Source organism: Pagrus pagrus (genome assembly GCF_965226575.1).
Source record: "Pagrus pagrus genome assembly, chromosome: 23".
Taxonomy (NCBI): Eukaryota; Metazoa; Chordata; class Actinopteri; order Spariformes; family Sparidae; genus Pagrus; species Pagrus pagrus.
Genome location: NC_140205.1, coordinates 4,323,207 through 4,345,242, shown reverse-complemented (window position 1 = coordinate 4,345,242; position 22,036 = coordinate 4,323,207). Strand labels below are relative to the sequence as shown.

Genomic DNA, 22,036 nt, shown 5'->3' with positions numbered 1-22,036 from the left:
TGTGTGTGTGTGTGTGTGTGTGTGACACGGGGCTATATTCTCTCTCTCTCTCTCTCTGGTGGAAATGTGACTGTTTTTCTTCTTCTGCAGAACAAAGACGACAGTGTGACCGCTCAGCCCACGACTTTTTGTTTGCAGCTGCACACAAACACACACTGATGATGATGATGAAGATGCTGATGATGATGATGAAGAAGGAGTACAGTGCGACCCAGCTGACCAGAACCGCAACCAAGAGGACAAGAGCAACAGCACTCTTTCATGTGTTTGTATTACTTTGTACTTCATGTTCAGGAAGTTCAATTAAAGTACATTTCAAGTGTGAGGCAACTTTACTTGAGTATTTAGATTACATTACACTAATACTCCACTACACATCAGATTATTAGATATCATAGTCTACTTTTACTAAACTTCTTTTGCAGCTCATGCAGCTGAATACATAAATAAAGCAGCAAGTACCTCAAAATTGTACTGAAGAGCAGTACTTAAGTAAATACAGTGATGGAATGTAACTAAATACATTTACTCAAGTACTATACTGTCCTGCATGCAGTTAAATACATGAATAAAGCAGTAAGTACTTCAGAATTGCACTTAAGAATAGTACTTTGAGTTACTTGTACTTTGCTTCCAAAGCAAAGTGGAAGTAGCAGAACTTGGAAAGTAAATATTTTACTTTCTACTCCCCTAGCTACATTTACTTGATTACTTCAGTTAGTTACCTTGCAGATTACATGCTGCATCACAGCCAAAGTAGCACATGTTCAAACTAATTTATCTGAACATGATGAGTCATTGTGTGTGGCTGAATTTGGGGGTTTTAATCGGGGAGTTTTTAGTTGGAGCCTGGTTTGTGTGTCTATAGTGTCTCAGTCTTCTTACTGAGCTGCATAAAAGAGAGTGTGTCCCTCCGTAAAACAACACTGCCTTCATCTCCCTCATGGTGTGTGTGTGTGTGTGTGTGTGTGTGTGTGTGTGTGTTTTGGTGTCCAAAACAACTCAGCGTTCATCTCTGCACCATTTACAAAGCTCCCCTTCAAAGATGCAGCCACCGCCTCTCTCTCTCTCTCTCTCTCTCTCTCTCTGTGTACGTGTGTGTGTCAGAAAAGGGTCAACGAGAGGAAGATGAGGCAGAGGAGGATGAAGGAGACAACACATTTTCAACATTTTTCCAGATTTACATCAACTCCACATGTCTCATAGTAACACAAGGATGTATTTATTTAATTATTTAGCAGTAATAAACAGAAAATTGAGAATTTTGATCACATGCACAACTAAAGCATGAGAGTTAAAGGACCACATGTCTACATACCCATACATCTGAGGGTATTTAAGTAATCTAGAGGCTACATCGCCCTCTAGTGGTAGCCTCTGGAAACTGCAACAACTCTGAGCCTCCTGTTTGAAGGGACAACTAGGACCATGGACAGAGACATGGACTCGAATCACACTGATTTGAAGAGAAATTACTTGAAACTCCACCTGAACTTGGAGATTAAAGAGTCATGACTTGAGACATGATGACTCAAATGACTTGTCTGGGTTTTATTTTAAGTTTTTAGATGAGTTTTTTTTAGTCTGGCTGCCATAATCTCACTGTGTAAAAGTGATGGGGACTGGAGGGAATGTTTTTTGACTGAGAAATAATCAAGCTTCAACACAGTTTTTATTTTTTGTTACATTTATTTCAGTGAGTATCAATAATTCTAATACAAATTCAATTGATTGAATACATTAAATTGAATAAATAGGCTTTATGTGACTGGTAAACATTTTCTTGGACTTGAGCCCATGACTTTAATATAAAATCCTGACAAAGGCTTTGATAGAATACCATTAAGGTCAATATTAAATAAATAAATAAATAAATAAATAAATAAATAAGCATATATAATAAATAAATAAAAAATAAATTGGGCAATAAATATATAAATAAAGGTAAATATATAAATGAGTCAATATTATTAAATAAATAAGTAATTGTTTTTAAAATAACATTTTATTTTTTAAAAGGACAACATGTGTTTACTTCCGGGGACTTTTATTTTATAATGTCACATTACTTCATGTGGCTCTGATAAGTCATTATCTCCCAGCCAATCAGCAGCCTTCCCCCTCACCGCGCCGACCAATCAGAGAGCTGGGTGCACTGATAGAACGGGACAGCGGCGGTTACCTGCTCAGTGCTCAGTGTTCGGTACCGGGACGACCCGCAGCAGCAGCAGCTCCTCACAGGAAGTTTTACATCGGCGTAAAGTTGACATTTACCGGATGGACCGGCTCAGAATATCACCTGCTTCACATCAAAGTGGAGGTTGACGTCCCAAAACTCCTCTTAACTGCTCTGCCGGTACCGCCATGGCTCGGACCGGCTCCGGTTCGCTCCTCTCCCGCCGGAACATCAAGCTGGACTCGTTCCTGAAGCGGAACACGGAGCGGGCGGTGTACGAGCGGATCCGAGCCTACGAGCCGTGCGTGGTGGTCTCACACACCGTCAACAAGGTGTACATGCACGTAGTGCTCACCGATGAGCGCGTGTACCTCACCGAGTACCCGCCGCGCACGCTCACCGAGGCGTTCAGCTTCAGGCGCGTGAGAGACATCCAGCTGGTGAGTTTAACTGAATAAAGTTTAACAGTGTGATCAGAGCTCAGACAGATCGATTAATCGATTGACAGAGAACAAAGGGAGATTTTTTTAAAAGTCCTGATTTGTCTGCTGATCATTTCCTTCAATAACAGATCGATCAGCTGATCTTTAAAATGTCAGAAATAGTAAAACATGCACATTAAAGTGTCCAGAGTTCAACATTATTTTTAAATTACCACATGAAATCATATTATTGGCTGTCAGTCACATCTCTGGGACGACAGTTGTCAAGGAGACAAAGCGACTTTGCTCAACCGCCATTTCCAACGTCTAAAATGGATATTCAGATTATTTCAGGTTTAAAGGAGCAATATGTAAGAATTTGAAGTAATTTAATTTGTGTATTATGTGAACGAATTGTAACGTAACTTTAAAATCAGGATTTCTATGTAAAGGAAGGAAGGAAAATCTAAGGGATGTGTGACCTGAACAGTATGAAACACAAGCTAACGTTAGCTTTAAGTCCGCTAATGTCAAAAAACAACCGGCACCCATAACAACACAGAGTCCAACACAAGTCTAAGCTAATGTTACTGTAAATATATTGTGATATTGTGGTTTTAGTTGGCTACGGCTGGCTTACATTATTTGCTAGCTAGCTAACGAGCTAACATACCGTCCTTCGTGGATAATGTCATCTACTTCATCCTGACTCTCAGGGCTGATCTGGCTGGTAATTTGGCTAGCTCGACATTAGCAAATTACTTTATCAGATAACATTACAGAGCAACCAACGCCAGATCCAGTCGGTGTAGTTACTTAATGCTAACTGGCTAACTTTAGCTTGCTTGCTCTCTTGCTTTGAGTGGATATGTTAGTTGGCTAGCTAGCAAACTTGATCAGCTAACGGATCCATGATATTAACGACGATGTAATCAGTTTCAGGTGTACTTAAAGTCACCTGTTCCATTAATGGTCATAATGTTTTGACCTTCCTTTCAATCATTTTGTATTTTAGCTGTTAAATAGCTAAAATAGTAGGAAGTCTTAATATATGACAGCTGATTTCAGCTGAAGTGTTTTTAAAACACCTATAATTTGTATGGAGTTTGGTGCCTTTGCTCTCAGTAACATCTAATAAAGACATTAACTAATCAGGAAACGATTATCGTCAGGTTTTATTTACAAATCTAGACTACCAGGGTTTTAAAATGGACTCAAACTCAATGCTACTTAATATTACTGCATAACTGAGGAGAAGCTGTGTGCAGCAGTAGAAGCCTTTAATTACCATCTATCATCTTGTTATGTCACGCAGGTCAGAGGTCAAAGGTTTAACTTGTTCTAAGGAGAGTTAATCCGGTCTGCATTAAACCATCAGATTACGGCCCGTGTTGAACGGTGTGCCCTCACAGCTTCAGCGGCGTTAAGTTTTTATATAGAGACGAGGAGTCAGTGCTCTCCCTTGACTTTTCCACCTGCCGCTGTTGGAACGCTCTGAAGGGAAATTACACTAATTTGGGATTAATGAGGAGGAGACGCACAAAATGGAGAATACAAAATGGAGGAAAGTCAGATTTTTAGGCAGCGTACACATTAAAGCTGCGACAACGGACTATTTTAAACATCCATGAAGTGTTTGACAGATAGTAACAGCCAGACGTAGGTGGTGACAGCCTCAGCCATTGTAATACATGAGAGAGAAATACAGTAAAAAATAATTTTAGATAGAATCAGAAGAGAAAATGGACGAATACACAAAAACACAAAGAAATAGTCAAAATAAAAACAGAAAAATCAGTCAGTTGTACATCAATCACAGCTTGTTTAACTTAATGAAACTCATGGACACCATCAGGTGAAACATCCTCAACAACAATCTTTGCCTCTGTTTCCTCTGCAGGTCAACGACCTCCCAGATTTCCTCCGTGGGAAAGACAGGGAGCTCTGCCAGCACATCAGAATCACCTATGTCACTGAAAAGCCTGCGACGAGGGGGCGTGATTGGCTGAGGGTAGACCGGGGGGCGGGTCTTCCTCCTGTAGCCCCGCCCTCTCGCAGACCCAGCCACTGCTCAACATTAGGAAACACCTTAGAAGGTAAAGACGAGTGTTTACCTGCTTTAAAAAAGGAAATAAAGCTGGTTTGAAAGGCCAAAGAACAAATATAAAGTTGATGAGAGAGAAAATCTGTAACAGACATCAGCAGAGCAGCTCGTGATACCTTAAACTGTAACTTTAACCACCCTGTGTCTTTATTTCCCCGACAGGATATCCTGCACAGAGGTGAGCATTACACACACACACACACACACACACACACACACACACACACACTGGTCTCTGGTTTGTCAAATGATATCCATGTCTGCAGGCAGACTCTGGCTTTGGTTTCTCTTCCTCTGTAACTGTCTTGAAGGAAAAACTCCGACTGAAGACGATGCATTTATGTGCAGTGTGTTCTGAACACTCTTCAACTAGTTACAAAACACAGAGAAGTGCTGGATATCAGGATTTATTATCTCCGCCATGGAGGTTATGTTTTCGCCCCTGTCTGTTGTTGGTTTGTCAGCATGATTACACAAAAACTACTCAACAGATTATCAGGAAACTTGGATGAAGGATGGTTCTTAGTCCAGAATAGACCCCATTAACTTTTGGTGCGGATCAGATAAAATGACAGGTCGAGGAATTTCTTCCTTTATTTTCGTTAGAGTTGCGAGATGACAAAGAAGTTTCCCAATTTGCGGGACAAATAAAGGAATTCTGATTCTGATTCTGATTTCTTGGGAGTATTACATGGATTTTGATGAAAAAGGCATATTTAGCTGGGTGTATCTATGAGTGAGAACAAAAGGGGACTACTGGGCCTTGGCGGAGGTGTAACAATCAGTTGCTGCCTACATGCATGTTCATCCAGCGCAGCCTGGAGAAGCAGAGTTCTGAATCCCTGCTAGTCTGAACTCGAGTCCTAAATTATGGCTGTTTTCCCCCATCAATCTCTTAACTAAAGGATTATTTGACACTTCAGACTTTGACACTTTGTAACTTTACTCTAATTTAGCATTTTCTCCGTCCTGTCTGTAAAGTGCGCTGTAGAGATTCTGTCCGGGAGTCACGGAGACAGACAAACTCTTAAAACTATAAAACCTTTACAGCTCTGGATGTCTGCAGGGCTGCAAGAGACATAAAGGAAGAAGGTGGAGGGTTAAACTTTAGGAGCTTACAAGTGCACATACCTGCATTTATATATGTGGTACTTTCAGACCACAGTCCTCAAAGTTAAATATCGTCTTCCACTCTCGGATGGGAAACAACTGAATAATGCCTGAAGTGAAAGTGGTCCCACTCTGTCCGGCTCTGTACTGATCCTGTTCAGTGTCTCAGGTAGCTCATGACTTATTTAGGCGTGTTTCACCTCAGTTCACCTGCTGCTACAGTCAGAAACTATATGAGAAGGACACAAGGACACAGAATCAGAAGACAAAAGGATTCATACACGTTTAACTTGAGTCCTTCGTGTCGTCCGTGTTTTTGATTTGGTCGTGTCCGGGGGGATTATGTTCCTCCCCTGTGCATCCGTCAGGAAACAGTCTGTTGACTGTGAAGAGACGACAGGAAGTGTGAACACGTTTACTGTCATTAAACGCTGAACTGTCGCCTGGTTACAACAAACGCCACACTGCGTTAAAACTGATGTGTGTGTGAGTTTAAACGCTGTCTCATGCTTATCCGTCTCGCTGCTCAGGTGTAGTTCACCTCCCGGGACGTCATTAGACACACACAGGATCTTTGGAGACGTGAAAGCAGTTTACGGCCGTCGAATCATTACGTTCAAATTACTGAGCAGCCCGCTGGGTCGATGTCAACAACACTGGAAGTCTGAAGCTGCACATCATAAACAAAACAGTTGTTTTTTTACTGGTAACCAACTCCCTGTTCATCATGATCCACAGTGACAGGGAGACGGAGGGGGTTCACACGATGAGGACCACACGTTCTGCCTCCTGTCCAAACCCAGAGACTCTGGGCCTCACAAGGTTCCCACACCCTCCAACCCAGCCTCCATCCACACCACCGTACCTCTACTCCTCCACCAGCTCGCCCACCTCTCCTCTGAGCATCCCTGAGAATGGCAAGGTACAGATGGATGGATGGAGGGATGTATGGATGTATGGATGGTTAAAAAGATAAAATAAATGCAAAAGACAGGAAACATTAGACTGTCAGCTACTGATATGGAAGCAGTGAAGCTATAATCCGTCCTGTGTTGTTATGTTTCAGGTGCCGAGGAGGATCGGTTCGGTTCTGTCTCGCCTGTTGAAAAGAGACGCTGTGAACAGCAGCAGAGAGGAGAAGGAGGCTGAGCTGCATCTCTACGCCGTCTCACATACGTCCAGACTTTACCTCCACCTGCAGAGCTCCTGGAACAGCTACATTATTGTGAGTGACGATAAAAAGACACGCAAAGAATAAATCTGGGATGTTAAGAGTCTACTTCAATGTTAAGATTGTGTGTGTGTGTGTGTGTGTGTGTGTTCAGAGGTCCACGCTGTTGTTGGACCCTCTCTACAGAGGATGGTGCAGAGCGTCGTCTGACTCTCCTCCTGGAAAACGACTTCCTGCCATCAGGTAACAAAACTCTGCTGCAACACAGAACAGGACGATAACAGAGGCAGAATCATGAATAATGAGATACTGTGTGTGTGTGTGTGTGTGTGTGTGTGTGTGTGTGTGGTCAGCTGGGAGCGGACAGCTCACCTGTTTGCTCAGCTGAGCTCTGAGCTCCTGCAGGAGGGGATCAGTGTGGAGAGTCTCTACCTGCTGCTGCAGGAGCTGAGGACTGCTGCTCACCGCAACGTCACCCTGCGCAGACTCTTCTGGAGGGTGAGCTGTTTACACTTCTGTACCTGTGACGACCTTTACCCAGTGAACCCATTTCAATCCAAAAACAATTCGTGCCCACAAAAACTGAGTGAATATTTACGATATTTAAGACTCTCCTGGTATAGTGACAGTGAACCTGAGAACAAGACACTTTACAGCTGCAATGATTAGCAGAGACTTGAGTACAGTTTAATCTGGTTGCACTCGGGTGACTCTTCCTCCGTTGTTGTGTGTGTTTCAGTCCGGTGAGGTGTGTGTATTCCTGGTTCAGACTCTGGAGGAATCTCTCCACGGCTGTCAGAGCGTCAGCGGAGTCTACACGGCAGATCAGCTACTGTAAGCTTCAGAGTGTGTGTGTGTGTGTGTGTGTGTGTGTGTGTTGAAGTTTTAAGCTCATTGCTGTTTTTACACAACATTCTTACGACTGTTTTAAGAAGGATAGAATTTGTGTTCGTTCATAATGTTTAAAGCCTCTTTATCCTTCTGTTTTGTCTCAAAGACCTCAGCTTCAAAACATTTAAAGACTTTAAAGGAATCTAGAGGCTGCAGAGAAGCTACAAAAACAAAATCAGACATCTAAAACACCACAGCACACTTGAAAAATGGTCCTCAGTAACGTAAAAGTATGCAGGCTTTAACATGGGGAAATGTGCAGGATCCTTTAAGTTACCTTGTATGTTACTTTATTACATCAAACCCAGTGAACAACCACATGGTGACAGCATGTGTTGGTCCAGAGAAGCACTGCAGAGTTTGTGATGTTTGACTGTTTGAAAGGTTTTGACTTTAACTCCGGCTCTCTCCCTCCGTTCAGACTGAGCACTCTGATCGTCCAGACGCTCGCCGTCATGTTCAGGGAGACGGAGGTGGAACCGGCCAGACTCAACCTGCTCTCTGCCGAAAAGTAAACAGCTCACCTTCAATCAAATCTTGAGTCATAACCAGATGGATTGATGATGTTTTCTGCTGTAAACGCTCTTCAAAGATGATCTTGTCCCTCCCTCCCTCCAGAGGTGCCCTGGCCTCCAGAATGCTGCTTGCCTCGATATGTGATCCAGAGCAGCAAAGACAAAACCAGGGATCTCTGATCGACTGTGAGGTGAGCTGCTCTCTACTCTTAACTTAGTAGTATTATTATTTATTTAAACCTGTCTTTAATGTCACAGTTGCTCTCTGTCTTCAGGCCTTACTGTCTGAGTATCTGGACGCTGCCTCCTCGCTGCTGTTCGAGCTGCTGCTGTTAGGCCACGAGGTGAGTTGAGACAACAGCCACTTGATTTCTAATGAATCTATTAATCAGGTTAATAACTGGCCTTTGAATCTGAATCTTGAATAACGACAGCAGCATTAGCAGTAAATGTACTTGCTATTAATTATAGCAAGGGTCATTTCCTGAATGAAAGGTTGCAGAAAGTGACGTCTGATTTGGTACTTTCCTGTGCAAGTCTGCCTGTTTGCAAGTGAGGTTCAAACGTTTGTATTCAGCTGGTGACGTCACACTTTATTGTAACTCTTCTGTGTTTTAGGCCAGCAGATGTTCCTCGGCTGACAACTTCCTGTCTGTTGGCTGGATCCTCCGAGTCCTGCAGCCTCATCCTCACCTGGTAAACTCGGAGCTGCATCCTTCAGTTAAACTTTCCTCCGTATCATAAGAGATTGTGATAAAAAAAGATCATTGGTGGTCTCCTCTCCTCTCTGCAGACGTCCTTCATTGGTTACCAGGCTCAGCAGGTGGTGCTGGTTCTGTCCGACCTGCAGGAGTCATTTCTGAGCCCAGTCCAGTCTGTGCTATTATTTCAGCGCTGTCGCCTCCTGCTGGCCTGCCTGCAGTACAACACCCAGCTGGGTCAGCACCTCAGATCTCACTTCAGAGAGGAGTTCAGGTTTGTGATGCTGCTCTTTTCAATCATGAACTGAGGATGAGGTGGAAGCGTCCGTCTTAAGCTGCCGTTTCTTCCCTGCAGGTATTTTGTGAAGCTGTCATGTGCCGAGGAGAAGCTGCCGCCTCACTACCTGATCAGCCAACCGACACTACGACTGGTCGAGCAGATCCAGACTCTGCTCAGATGATCGCACACAAACACACGTGCACTTGCACCTAGAAAAAGGACTGTGACAGCGTGTGCCTTTACTGAAGTCTGAGTGATTGAATTTCACTGCTGCCTCGAACGAACTGAGCACTAAGCTGCTAATACAGACGACACAAGTCATTCTGGGCAAGTCATACGCTGCAGAAATCTCCTCCAGGTGTTATGAGTGTTATCTTAACAGGTTATTCTAAAAAAGGAATGAAAATAAAAACCACTTCTCATGTCTGAATGAACCTGAGCGGTTTGTATTTGTTTCGGTGCTGGAGAGGAGAAACCAAAAACTCTCCAGCAACGCTAGTGTGAAAAAGATATCTTCACCTGGGACAGACGGGTTCATAAACTCTTCAGAGCTCAATGGTGACCAGGTTTTATTGCCAACAAAACAACAACACTCAGAAGAATTTAATTAATAATGGCTTTATTGACACAAATCATAAAAATTGACGCACAATTCAACCCTAGTAAACTAAACTGGGAAGTCAAAAGAGTAACACAATTTCTCATTTTGAGTCGGTGTGTGTCATCATGGCATCATTGGCCCCCTACTTTACACCCCTGACTCTGAAAGAGGACTAAAGAAATCCATCTATGTCAAACTGGAACAACCTTCTTTGAACAGAGGAGGTGACCTATGACATCATTTATCACCCACCTACAGTGCTGTGCTGACTTCTCTCCCCTGACAGCTTAACAACCATTCACACCTGGGCTCACCTAACCCTGAAGGCCGGTTTGACCAACGACCCAGAAGTGGCCCTAATGACAAGACAGTCTCTAGTCTACATACTCCTACCATTAGAATACTATTCTACCATGATACTGTGATTAAAAAATATATATTTCAAGTTCATATAAAATTTAATGTCCATCAGGATATTTTTTTTTTTTTAAATCATAATAAAATATTTGTTCGAAAAAGAATCCTGTTTTCACTGTTAAAGGTCACCTATAATAATTGTGTTATACTATGATACCATGATACTGTATGTACTGACCTGGTTAGTACTGTGAGACACATTACGGTAGTTTTGAGGTAGTAAACATGATGCTATGCAGAACATCACTGCTCTCCTGCATATCTGTTCCTATGTAACCATTCACAACTTGGCTCTCGGGGATGTGCTGGAGTACAGATTCTGCTGTAGAAAAGATAAGATCTTCTTCCAGGAGTCTTCCTGAGCGTCTGAGTGAGGTTTGGTTTGTCCTCCCCACAGCAGCATCACTGAAAAAACAAAATAATAGTAAAGCATTTTATTTATAAGCTCCTTTCAACTCACCCAATGTCTTTCATTATCTACATCCACCTCCCCTTACTCTGAACCTACATGTAAAGAAACAGCCTGAGTGACTCAGTGTCAGGACGACCCACCTGTCTTTTCAGCTACTGCGGCCGCTCTAAAATTAGAGGACCTGCAGTGAGGGGAGTAAGGCGGCTCAATCAGATGTCCAGTATCAGGGTAGAGCAATCTGGTCAGGAGGTGCCCATTTCCTGCTGCATTCATCAAGTGGGCGATCTGAGGGTCAAAGGTCACATGTCAAAAGACAGCACAAACTGAACGTACCGCTCTGGTGAGAATAATCTTCTTCTGTTATATTTCCAGCAGATTAGATGCTTCAGAGCAGGCAGGACTACTTTAATGTGACACGATAAACATTATATGCTCTTGTCAACTTTGCAGTTTGTCTCCAGTTTCTGAATGAAAACTGCATCCGGCCCTTCACTGTCAGGTGTGTGTGTGTGTACTCACATCCTCAGCACACTCATCCGCAGGCACGTTCTGATCATCTTGGCCATTGACCAACAATATGGGACAGTTTATTTTCCCCACCTGCCAGAGAATTAACCACAAGGGACCACTTTAATGTGTTTGTTAGAATAAACCTATACATCAGTTTTTTGTGTGAAATACAGATTGAAGGATGTGGTGTTTAAAATGTTTAACAATAATTTACAAAATCAACAGAGACTTGAAGTTGATGATTGAGATCATAAACGCATTAGGACACCATTTACTGAGGTAATAAGGTCATTCATTCATCAGACTTCTTTGGAGTTGCCCCCTGCTGGCCATCAGAAAGAAAAGCAGGTTTAAGGCTCTTCTATGTTGATACAGGTACTTACGTCCACTTTCATTGAGGGGTCGCTCAATAATTCTTTCCACAAATCTCGCCATATATGATGGTTGTTCTCATCGACACGTACCCGGTGAGAATTCCTGCCATCCCAAGTAATCGTTTAAATCACTCCAGCTATAAAAACTTGGTTCAATGTATTTATGTTACTGACAGAACAAAATACTCACGTCATCGGCTCCATAACGACTTCCTTTAGGGTCCGATCATGCGGATAAAAGTGGCTCCCGCTGACACAAATACAACAACGAGGCTGGAACACAACACAATGACACATTAAAGAAACGCTCCCGCTGTGCATATGCCTTAAAATTCTGGATCTCTGTGATTTTCAATCAAAATTTTAAAAAATCTAATTTGCCTCCATGGCACATAACAATTACCACATATTCATGGCTACAGAAAAAGCAACCCCAAGATATTGTTACTTGCCTTTACAATGGTGCTCTCCGATGCCACATGCATGGTCACCAGCGAGCCGAGGGAAAGACCAAAAATTCCGACTCTGTCTGGGATCACTTGAGGATGCTCCTTGATAATATTAAATGCTGTCTGTGAGTAGATAACAAGAAATTAAGGAAAAAAAACAGTGGAAGATCTTTTGTTTGCATCTGCGAGATCTGTAAATCCAAATGTCAGTCTTTGTAAAGTCAAACCGACTATTTGAAAGTTCCTCACGCCTCAACTGTCCTCAATCTCAGGAGTCTTTTTACAGATTAAAGCATGAAAAGCATACATGATCAAAGGTTTTGTGGCTATTTTAAAGGTTGGTGAACTAAATAACTTACCTCGAAATACTTAAACTCCAGCTCTGCAGACTCCAGCTCCTGAGAGCGGAAATAATCCATCGCCAAAGAAACATAACCATGTGATGCCAGCAAGGCTGAACGATACTCTATCAGCCCTCCACCGCCGCCCCACATATCCAACAGCCCAGGGAAGGGTCCTGGACCTGAGGCAGGGAGGGACAGATTTTAAAGAAGCCGATCTTTAATCATGCCATAATCAAACAAAAATTGGGTCAGAGGATTTTCCTGTCTATTTCAAGATCAATAAAGGAAGATATGTGGAGGGAATACGTTTTCCAGGTGGTGCAGGTGTACCTGGAGGTATGAAGAGGGTCCCTCGCACTCCTCTCTCCCTGATTTCGATCCTCTTGACTCCTGGAGCCATGTACCATCTCTCTATGAGCACCGAGGTCAGAGGGGTCTGCTCCCTGAAGCCCTCAGTGACATGTCCACTGTAGACCGAGATGTTGAACAGCAGGGGGCTGCAGACGTTCATCTTTCTCAACCTGACGGGTGAAGAAAAGGGCGAAATGTTTAACATTAGCTTTTTACTTCTAGAGATTTAATTTATGCTTTTTTCCCTTTTTTTCGTGAACTCAGACAGACTTGCTGATAGATGATGTTTCATTCTTCACATCAGAGCTCAATAAGATTGTTAATTATGATTTTCATTCTAGACGAACACTTTTACCTGAGGCCTTTGCGGCTGCCTGGGACGGGGCGCATACTCCACAACAAACCCATGTCTTCTTTTCCTGTGTACGTTCCCCCAAAACTCAAATCCTCTGCAACTACACAAGCAGGAAAATGTCAACAACAGCAGACATCTGTGGCATCTTTGTGTTCAGACTTGACTTGACACAACAGAAGAAAACCCACCAGACACTATTCCTCTGAAATCACTGACGTAGTGTCCGTAGGCCTCCCAGTAGTCCTCATCCTCAGAGTGGTGGAGGGAGTGAAGTGTGACCGGAGATCCTGGAGGCAGGTTCTCCACCACCACCTTTAACTTCTCGTCGACCAGAGCCCGAGTGGGCTGAACCGAGAGAATCGGAGAGAAGGGCGGGGACATGGTGGATAATCGTCTGTGGAGACATTTTTAAGACCAATTTTAAGCTGGTGATGTTGAGACATTTCAATCACAGGCCATTAAAATAGTTTATAATGTGTTTTTTAATTAGTTATGTAAATCACTTATTAAAACCCACTTTTATAGGCTTGCTTGTATGTGAAGGCAAACGTTTTTTAATTGAATTTCCATCTTTCATTCCTTTCACTGCTCTTAACATTTTTATCTCTTTTTAATTCCTCTCATGTGGCGTCTTTTTTCTTACCGTCCTTTTCTGCTTTTGTTTGTTATCTTTAATTTATAAACTGTCCTTTCTTTTCAATCCCCATAATCTATGTATCTGTTCTTAATTCTACAGGTTATTAAACAGGTCTGTTACAGAAGGCAAGCTTTGAAAACTCATGCTGAGCCACTTTAACCTCCTCACAGCTGCCTCCCCAGTGTGTTCACAGAGCAGCACAACAGGATTACACACGTGATTCACTGCAAGCCTCAACCATCACCCAGAGGCTGCCCTGACTGACAAGCTGAGATTCAACTTGTGTAAAGGCAGCTATGGGTGGAGGAAGTGAACGGACTTTGAAGGTCAACAGTCAAAGAAAAATAAACAAAAAAAGACAAGAAAACTCTAACTCAAGCTCCACTGATGCTCTGCGGGGAAACAAATATAACGGTTTATTTTACAAACATTCAAATACTCTGATTAAATGTTAAAAAACTACATAAACTAACTTTAAAGTACCTGACAGGTCGATGTACGCTCATACCGAGTGCCAGCCGCCTTAAACCCAGCAGGGGAGCAGGTCTCCAATACATGAACACAACAGAAGCCACGCACTTAAACCCTGCCAGTTGTTTACTTTTCTGTCCTTAATGTGCTCCCGCCTAACTCCACCGGCCGGAACCCAAACGTCGCAGCTTGTGTTCCTACTTCTTCTTTTTTAGCGCTTTAGCAAACTTTTTTCTCTCGGCGACATAAAAAAGTGGCGCAGTGATGACGTATCTGTGGGCTAACCCGGAAGTTAGCATCGCCCTGGCTCCCTCGTCAAAAAGCTTATGGGATGTTTCCATTGGCTTTTTCGATATCGCCGAAAAATAATCTCTGTCACGAACACAAGTTGATGATACTTACACGGTTTGTTCAACAAGATAATCTCCACAGATGAACACCACTTTAGTGATTTTTTTAAACTTAAATTGAATCGCTAGAAGCAAAAAGCTAATGTTAGGCTGTAAACAGTATACTGCGGTCGCATGACTTATACGTCACTACCACTATTATAATTATTTTTATTATTATTATTATTATTAGTAGTAGTAGTATTAGTATTAGTATTTAGAAGGACTTAATTTACTCCTTTAATTAGACGTAGACTTAGACGATCCTCAATCTACATCGTTGAGGTCATACGTACATCACTACAACAAACTGACAACACAAAGAAAGAAATATATAACGTATAACGTTTGCCGAATTAACAACGAGTCCCAACTAGTTAAGAATGTGTTTCTGACAGCGTTTCACAGTGTTTAAAAAGTTTCTTATTACTTAACAATTCACAAAATTGAGCGTTTTTTTAAGGGAGTCTGGGTACTCCAAAGAAGTTGCCTATGTTAGCTACTGTTTACTGTACTTCTAAACACACTTGATTTTTAAAGAAATAAACATCTTCATTTATAACATTTGCCGAATTAACAAGCAGGCCAAGATAATTAAAAATGTGTTGTAGCCAGTGTTTCACAACGTTATAAAGTTTATCCTAATTCAACAATTCACTAAATTGAGGATTTTTTTAAAGGAGTCTGGTGGCATTTTCTAGTCTGAATGAAAGGAATGAGAACAACAGTCTCACCAAAGGACTCACCGCAGAGGTTGCTGCACGTTTCTGACACGTCCACAGGAGATTAAAAATGCACGCGAGCTCTCTGGTGGACTTTGGACGCTTTCTTATAATTTCCTTAAACTGTTCTTGACCTCCCCTTCCTGTGTTGTAATATACACTAGGTGACATTGAATGAGGTTATTTTAATTCATTATCTCAAAAATCTATCCTTTCACATTCACATTCACATTCACACTGGCTGTATGTCTTGTACAACCAGTGTAGTTTGTTGTTACATAAACACACAAGTTAGTTTGGATTGTAAGTAGAGCAAAGGTGCATGTGAAAGTCATCCTTATGCAAGAAAACCTGTTTTGTTTTTGTTACTTACTGGGTTTATTAAAAAGAACTTCAAGTATGTTTGCCTTTAACTTAATCTATTGATTGAGATGTACACAAGAAAAGAAAAAATATGTATATGATTAACTTTTAAGTCTGTGTAAAGTAGAAAAAAAACCAATAACTAAATAGTTACCTAGTAGTATACTTTAAAGTGCAAAAATAATATATAAAGAGTAGACTTTAAGTATGATGTCAAGTTCACTGAAAGAAAACTTAAGTGTATACTTGCCGTATAAAACTATTACACTAGTAGTAAACTGAGGGGTTACTGAATAATCTGTTTATTGATACAAGTTAATAAAAACAGATGCACACTTCTACCAAAACAAACAAAGACAATTATTTTGTGCACTTTTTATCATCACAAAAATGCACAAGTTCAAATAGTGGGCACCCTTTGCCATAATGACAGTACGACAGATCTTATCACACAACATTATTGTCTCCTGCTATCTGAGCTTATGTAACCATTCACAATTTGGCTTTTGGAGGTGTGCTGGAGACTAGAGTCTGCTGTAGAAAAGATAAGATCTTCTTCCAGGAGTCTTCCTGAGCGTCTGAGTGAGGTTTGGCTTGTCCTCCCCACAGCAGAATCACTGAAACACAATAATTATACAAAAACATTTGATTTATCATCTCAAGCAAGGACACAACCGTTAAAACAGTACATTGAACAGTGTATTTTCCACACCTGGCAGAGACTTAAACACAAGGAACAACTTTAATGTGTTTGTTAGAATAAGATGAATACTTTACAAAGTGCAAAAAGTCTGGGTGAGGTAAAATAAAGATCGGTGGGTGTGGTGTTTAATAAATACAATACAGACTCATTAATTACTAATTACTTAATCATTAGTTACTTATTATATATTTATATTTTTATTTATTTAATAAAAAATATACATCACGTACTTATTATGTATTAATATATTTAGAATTTTAAAAAATAGAATAATAATAATAATAATAGAATAATATCAACATGTTTTTTCATTTGGAAACCAAATATAAAATTTTAGGTGAGAACTTTCGAAGCGGAACGTTTGTGCTCTCCGGCAAATGTTCGGAAGTCTATTGGAGACGGACCGGAAGCAGCGTGAGGTTACCAAAGTCTCTCCTGAAGTCGCACTTGGTAAGTTTTGATTCAGCTGCCTCGTCCTTCTTCTAGCTCACTTTAACGCCGTTTTCTACCAACGCGTTGCGGATCACCTACTGTTTCGGCTTCCGTTACCTGTGAACCAAAGCACGTTCAGAAAAACGTTAATTTTGAGGGTTTATTTCATGTCCACATCCGATGGCGCGGGAGACTGCAGAAGCCTCATTGCAGTTGTAATGAAGGAGGTGCTCGGACGTTGAATCCATGTTCGCGTTTGGCTCCTCAGCTTGTCTGACTTCAGACCCAGACACGCGGATAAACCTCCAGCTAACAACCATAATCTCACCAAACTCCATTCAGAAATCTGTCAGTTTTGTTGTTGATGTGTCTGTCGTTAATATACAGCTCATTACGCCATGAAACAGCAAATAATTCACCTTACAGCACTTGGAACTAGAAAACGTCTCTCTGTCATCTAGCAGATCATTTTAGAAATGGCTGGTCAGCAGTGGTGGAAAGTAACCAAGTACTTTCACTCCAATTTTGAGATACCCTGATACATTTCTTTGTTTTGCCTACTTTGGAGGATGTAGTTTGTTGTGTTGTTGAACTGCTTTACATTATAATGAGAATAAACAGTCTTTTTTATATAGTTTGCCCTCAAAATATAGTCTCGTTGAGTCAGAATCGTTGTGAATGTCAATCTCATGCAGCTGCTTTGCCTTTAAAAATGATATTTATACATCCCACACCCTCAGTCAGTGATTTCCTGCCTCTTGTGGTTCAGATCCGTCCTCAGAAAGTCATCAGCTGCTGTTGGTTGCCCACTGACTCCATTCAAGATGTTGAGAAGTGCCTCAGCACAGGTGAGCATGAAATGATTATTACTAAACCATATGTGTTATACTGGATACATGTACTTGTAGAAACACAGTGTTTTTGTTGTGACTTACTGTGTTTGTACCAGTCAGACTTGCAGGAGCAATTTTAGGTGGTAAAATGAAATGATGGGTGAAAAAATTATTCAAACTAGCTTTGATAAAGAAGATGCACAGCACCTCTGTATACTTACGATTTTATGAAGTTAATATTTTATTTATTTGGCCTCTCGTCCTTCCACAGATGTTCAGACAGGTGGTGAGATACACGAGCACTGACACCAGCCTCATCCTGGAGAGATGTGAGTAAAAGCCCTCCGTGGTTCACCTCTAAGAGACAGATTTATATGGTTTTGTTTTCAAGGTTAGGAATTACACAAATTAGCGAGCAATAAATAATCATGATCAAAACAAAAAGACATCAAAGTTAATACGAACTCCATAACTCTGGTCTAATAACGTGGATGTGCGTGTCTTTGTTCCAGCGATAAACCGGGTGCAGCTGTTGGGACGAGTGGGTCAAGACCCGGTGATGAGACAAGTGGAGGGTCGTAACCCTGTGACCATCTTCTCCATAGCAACCAATGAAACGTGGCGCACTGGAGACGCAGAGATTAATCAAACAGGTGCGACATCAGACGACACCTGATGATAGAAATGCAGAAAATATAAATGAAGCATGTTTAATTACAGGTAAACTCTACCCACTAGAGGTCAGTGTCGCACCACGACTTCTGTCTCAATGAACCTGAACACATGATATAATAATGTTGATTTCAAGGTTTTAAATTAGCATACACGGTGTAAGAAGCTGAATTTAAAGGGCACTAAAAAGCCCCGGTAATGCTGCGTCCGTCCCTGAAGCTCATTTCCAGCCCTAATGCATCATTCACCATTTAAAATTATAAATATAACTAATGGGCTGATGAGAAATTAATGTAGAGGTCATAACAGACAACCTTCTGAGTGTTTCCGTGAGTTTTTAATGGCCTGTAGGCTGTAACGACTCATAATGTGATTGATTATGATTCATGTGTGTCGTGACTCCAGGTGACGTCAGTCAGAAGACGACGTGGCATCGCATATCGGTGTTCAAACCCGGTCTGAGAGACGTGGCCTACCAGTACGTCAAGAAAGGGTACGAGCTGGGACCTGGACCTCCAATATATTCATTTAGTTTTATTTATTCATTTATTATAGTTGGATATTTAAAACTTCTTTACACGGCAGTTCATATACTCAAGTACAAAATTCTTAACTGTTGAAATCTTGTTGTGAATCCTGATTTTTCTCTCTTTCAGCTCCAGGATTCTAGTGGAGGGAAAACTGGACTACGGCGAGTACACGGACAAGAACCAAGTCCGACGTCAGGCCACCACCATCATCGCAGGTCAGAGAGCAAACACACACACGTTCCTTACAATCTAATGTCAAAGTTTCTTGTTCAGACTCAAATGATCTGTTTCCTCCTCCCCTCTCCAGACAACATCGTCTTCCTGAGCGACAAAGACAGAATGTGAAGGACTTTCTTCGCGGTCTCCGCCCAACAACAAGTCAACTTCTTTTTGTATTTTCTTGTTTATTCAGAAGTAAGACTGAGGACCTGAACGCCACCAAGTAAAGGGACTGACTTACATGAGAGAAAAGGGGACAAAATATGCTGCGACACAGTTTGTGTTGGTCTGTGGCAACTCCTGCCAATCTTGAGGCATTAAGAGAGGCCCAAAGAGCCCCTAAGTGTCATATAAATACATTTACTGATCCTGATTTCTATCCTGCTACTTGTAAATAACCAGTACAAAGAAACAGTTTGTATTTTCTTTTTTTTTCTTCGCGTGTGTCCAAGCTTTACCAGAGAGAATAATGTTGGAAACTAGGTGAAAAAAATGAAAAATGTTTCACTGATCACTGTTGTAGAGGTGTTGAAGCTAACAGACAAAGTTTATTATTGTTTTTCTTTACTGTATCAGTTAAGACAAAGTCTCTTTAAGCTCAATAAATCAGGAGTTGTTTCTTGATGAGGACGTCTGTAATTCAGGGGTCTCGAACCATCTACTTTCCCCTGGTCTTTTATTTTAAAGAAATCATTTACAGAGCTGCAACTTTTTTACACCGGTTGCACTGCTGTGCCTAACTTTTCATTCAGGTGCACCCTTTAACACATTGTAATTTAATCTCCCCAACAATATAGTAAAGATGCAGTAAAGTGTTTTCCTGCAACAAAAAGTTTGTTACAAAAATATTTTTATACTTTTTTTTTATCTGACCTGCTGATGACGGCTGCACCGGTGCAACCAATGCAAATGTTTTGTCGCTCTTGACGGATTTTCGGGTGCATGCGCGGCCGAGATGGTCACACTCCAGATCCCTGCATTTAATCTTCTAGCAGTGCTGCAAAATTTGCTCCTCGCTGTCAAAAGAAATTTTTTTTTATGTTTTAAAACAAGCTCCAGAAAAGTTTGTTGACTACGCAACTTCACCGGACTTTCCATCAGCATGGGGAGGAGTAGATAATGACTCGATTTTTATTTTTGGGTGAACTTATCCTTCAAGATTCATGAAAATTTAAGCTTGTTAAAGGAACAGGCTGTCAATATTCAGTGTTTTTCTTTTTTATATTATTGTCCACACATCCCATGAAAAGACCAAAGCTAACCAAGTGTTAGTCCAGTTTACTGAAGCACTTTTCATGGAATTTGTTGCCAAAAGAAAAATATTGACTGTCACTCCAACTGAAGTGTAAAGTTTCCTCTCAGCTGGTGTTTATTGGTGGTCCGACTTCTCTCAGCTGTCCCTCATGAATGAAAGGTGTTCAAATTTAGAGGAATTAAAATCCACCATTTTTTCTATATCTCCTGCATTTTATTTTCCTGATTTGTGCATCATTCAGCCAACATTAGTGTGTGTACTTAATGTTTTTATGTTTTATCTACATCCGTTTTTTTCTGCGTTGTCAGTTTCTTGTCAGTTGCTATCACTCATATCTGTGTTTTGTTTCCTTCCTGTTTGTTTTCAGCTCACCACTGCTGATTAATTTCTATGTAACAGTTCTTATAATAGACTTTACTCCAGACTTTGTTTGTGTTCATTCACTACGGTCACAACATGTGTGATTCAACCATCCTGTGCACGTATCTGTTTCCTAAATTAACTTTCAAAGCACTTTTAAGAGGAAAAAAATAATACAAGTTACATGTGAGCCATTAAAACAAGCTTAGAAACAGAATTCAGTGAAAGTTAATGACAGATATTTGCATTAAAACGTAAAAAACTTATATTTAATGAAAGTTATGTGAAGTAAAAGCGAATACTTTTTATATGATTTCATTTTTATTCACTTTTAGAGACTTTTAAAAAGTTTTCTCACTCGTGAACGCTGATTGGCTGTTTCTGTGACAGCGGGGGCGGGCTTAAATCCGAGGGATTCTTGGCCTTAAACTACTGGTCGCTGGAATTCTCGAGCCCTTTTCCTGATTGGCTGCCTCACCTGTCAGTTACAGACTCAGCTGTACGTTCGAACGGGCTTTAAACTGAGAGGCGATCTGATTGGTCAGTCGGCTGGATGTGGGCGGGGCTGTGAGTTGTGGAGGAACCTGTGGATTCAGTTCAGAGAAGCTGCGTCAAGCTGACGGCGCGAACCAGGCTGAGGCCGGAAATAGTGAAGCGGATAAAAATAAAAGCATGTCGGTGCAAGAATGAAGCAACTAAAAGGATTAAAAATATAATAAATGTTACATTTCCAGAAGATATCATCATAATTAACACACAGAGAGAATATTGGTCATTAATATTTTAGGAGTAGTTGTCCTGTGTTGCCGATAGAAGTTAAAGTTGTGGCTTAAAATAAAATTTTAGTGCATATTAACCATAGATATATGACATTAATGCAAAATATATGTCTTAAATTGAATTGAATTCAATTAACTTTTACCTCGAGAAACTTTTTATGTAAAAAATGTTATATTTTTTGAAACAATTCGGCATCATCTTGTAAGTTTTTGGTTTTGAATGTTTTTATGAAAAGCTCAATAAAAACTATAAAAAATATATATGTACATATATATATATATATATATATATATATATGGATAAAAGTTGATTGTAAAAAAACAAACATTGTTTGAACCAGAACAAATTGCAAAAAACAGAAATGAGGAATTAGATGCTTTTATTTTGAAATCCCAATCAGGAAACGCAAATTTCTTAATGCAGGTATTTTACCTTAATTTCATAAACAGCTGGAACAGACAGATTGCCACACGTTTTTATACCCTGC

At 40.9% G+C, this 22,036-nt stretch overlaps 3 protein-coding genes across 5 annotated transcripts; 2 read left to right on the top strand and 1 right to left on the bottom strand.

The window, feature by feature from the left end:
* The first annotated feature begins 2,145 nt into the window (after positions 1–2,145).
* Positions 2,146–9,804, top strand: cUnh12orf56 (chromosome Un C12orf56 homolog). Its single transcript, XM_084345657.1, has 14 exons — positions 2,146–2,616; positions 4,499–4,694; positions 4,865–4,880; positions 6,551–6,734; positions 6,879–7,037; positions 7,138–7,226; positions 7,337–7,481; positions 7,723–7,817; positions 8,296–8,385; positions 8,493–8,580; positions 8,665–8,733; positions 9,008–9,085; positions 9,183–9,364; positions 9,446–9,804. Exons 1-14 carry the CDS (start codon positions 2,365–2,367, stop codon positions 9,549–9,551), a joined length of 1,749 nt encoding a protein of 582 aa, XP_084201783.1. The 5' UTR covers positions 2,146–2,364; the 3' UTR covers positions 9,552–9,804.
* An 87-nt stretch (positions 9,805–9,891) lies between these two features.
* On the bottom strand, positions 9,892–14,507 carry LOC311252474 (peroxisomal succinyl-coenzyme A thioesterase-like). 3 transcript variants are annotated; one of them, XM_084345658.1, is made up of 11 exons: positions 14,304–14,507; positions 13,372–13,577; positions 13,184–13,283; positions 12,808–12,998; positions 12,493–12,656; positions 12,137–12,256; positions 11,875–11,957; positions 11,694–11,787; positions 11,320–11,400; positions 10,941–11,085; positions 9,892–10,793 (listed from the first exon to the last, which is right to left on the bottom strand). In XM_084345658.1, exons 1-11 carry the CDS (start codon positions 14,375–14,377, stop codon positions 10,669–10,671), a joined length of 1,383 nt encoding a protein of 460 aa, XP_084201784.1. In that variant the 5' UTR covers positions 14,378–14,507; the 3' UTR covers positions 9,892–10,668. The 3 variants fall into 3 exon arrangements, with proteins under 3 accessions (XP_084201784.1, XP_084201785.1, XP_084201786.1); XM_084345659.1 differs by having other exon boundaries at positions 14,329–14,507; XM_084345660.1 differs by having other exon boundaries at positions 14,294–14,315.
* Positions 14,508–16,829: 2,322 nt separating this feature from the next.
* On the top strand, positions 16,830–19,811 carry ssbp1 (single-stranded DNA binding protein 1). Its single transcript, XM_084345287.1, has 7 exons — positions 16,830–16,918; positions 17,670–17,748; positions 18,005–18,062; positions 18,246–18,386; positions 18,811–18,898; positions 19,062–19,150; positions 19,243–19,811. The coding sequence occupies exons 2-7, from the start codon at positions 17,725–17,727 to the stop codon at positions 19,278–19,280; spliced, it is 438 nt and encodes a 145-aa protein (XP_084201413.1). The 5' UTR covers positions 16,830–16,918; positions 17,670–17,724; the 3' UTR covers positions 19,281–19,811.
* Positions 19,812–22,036: the final 2,225 nt, after the last annotated feature.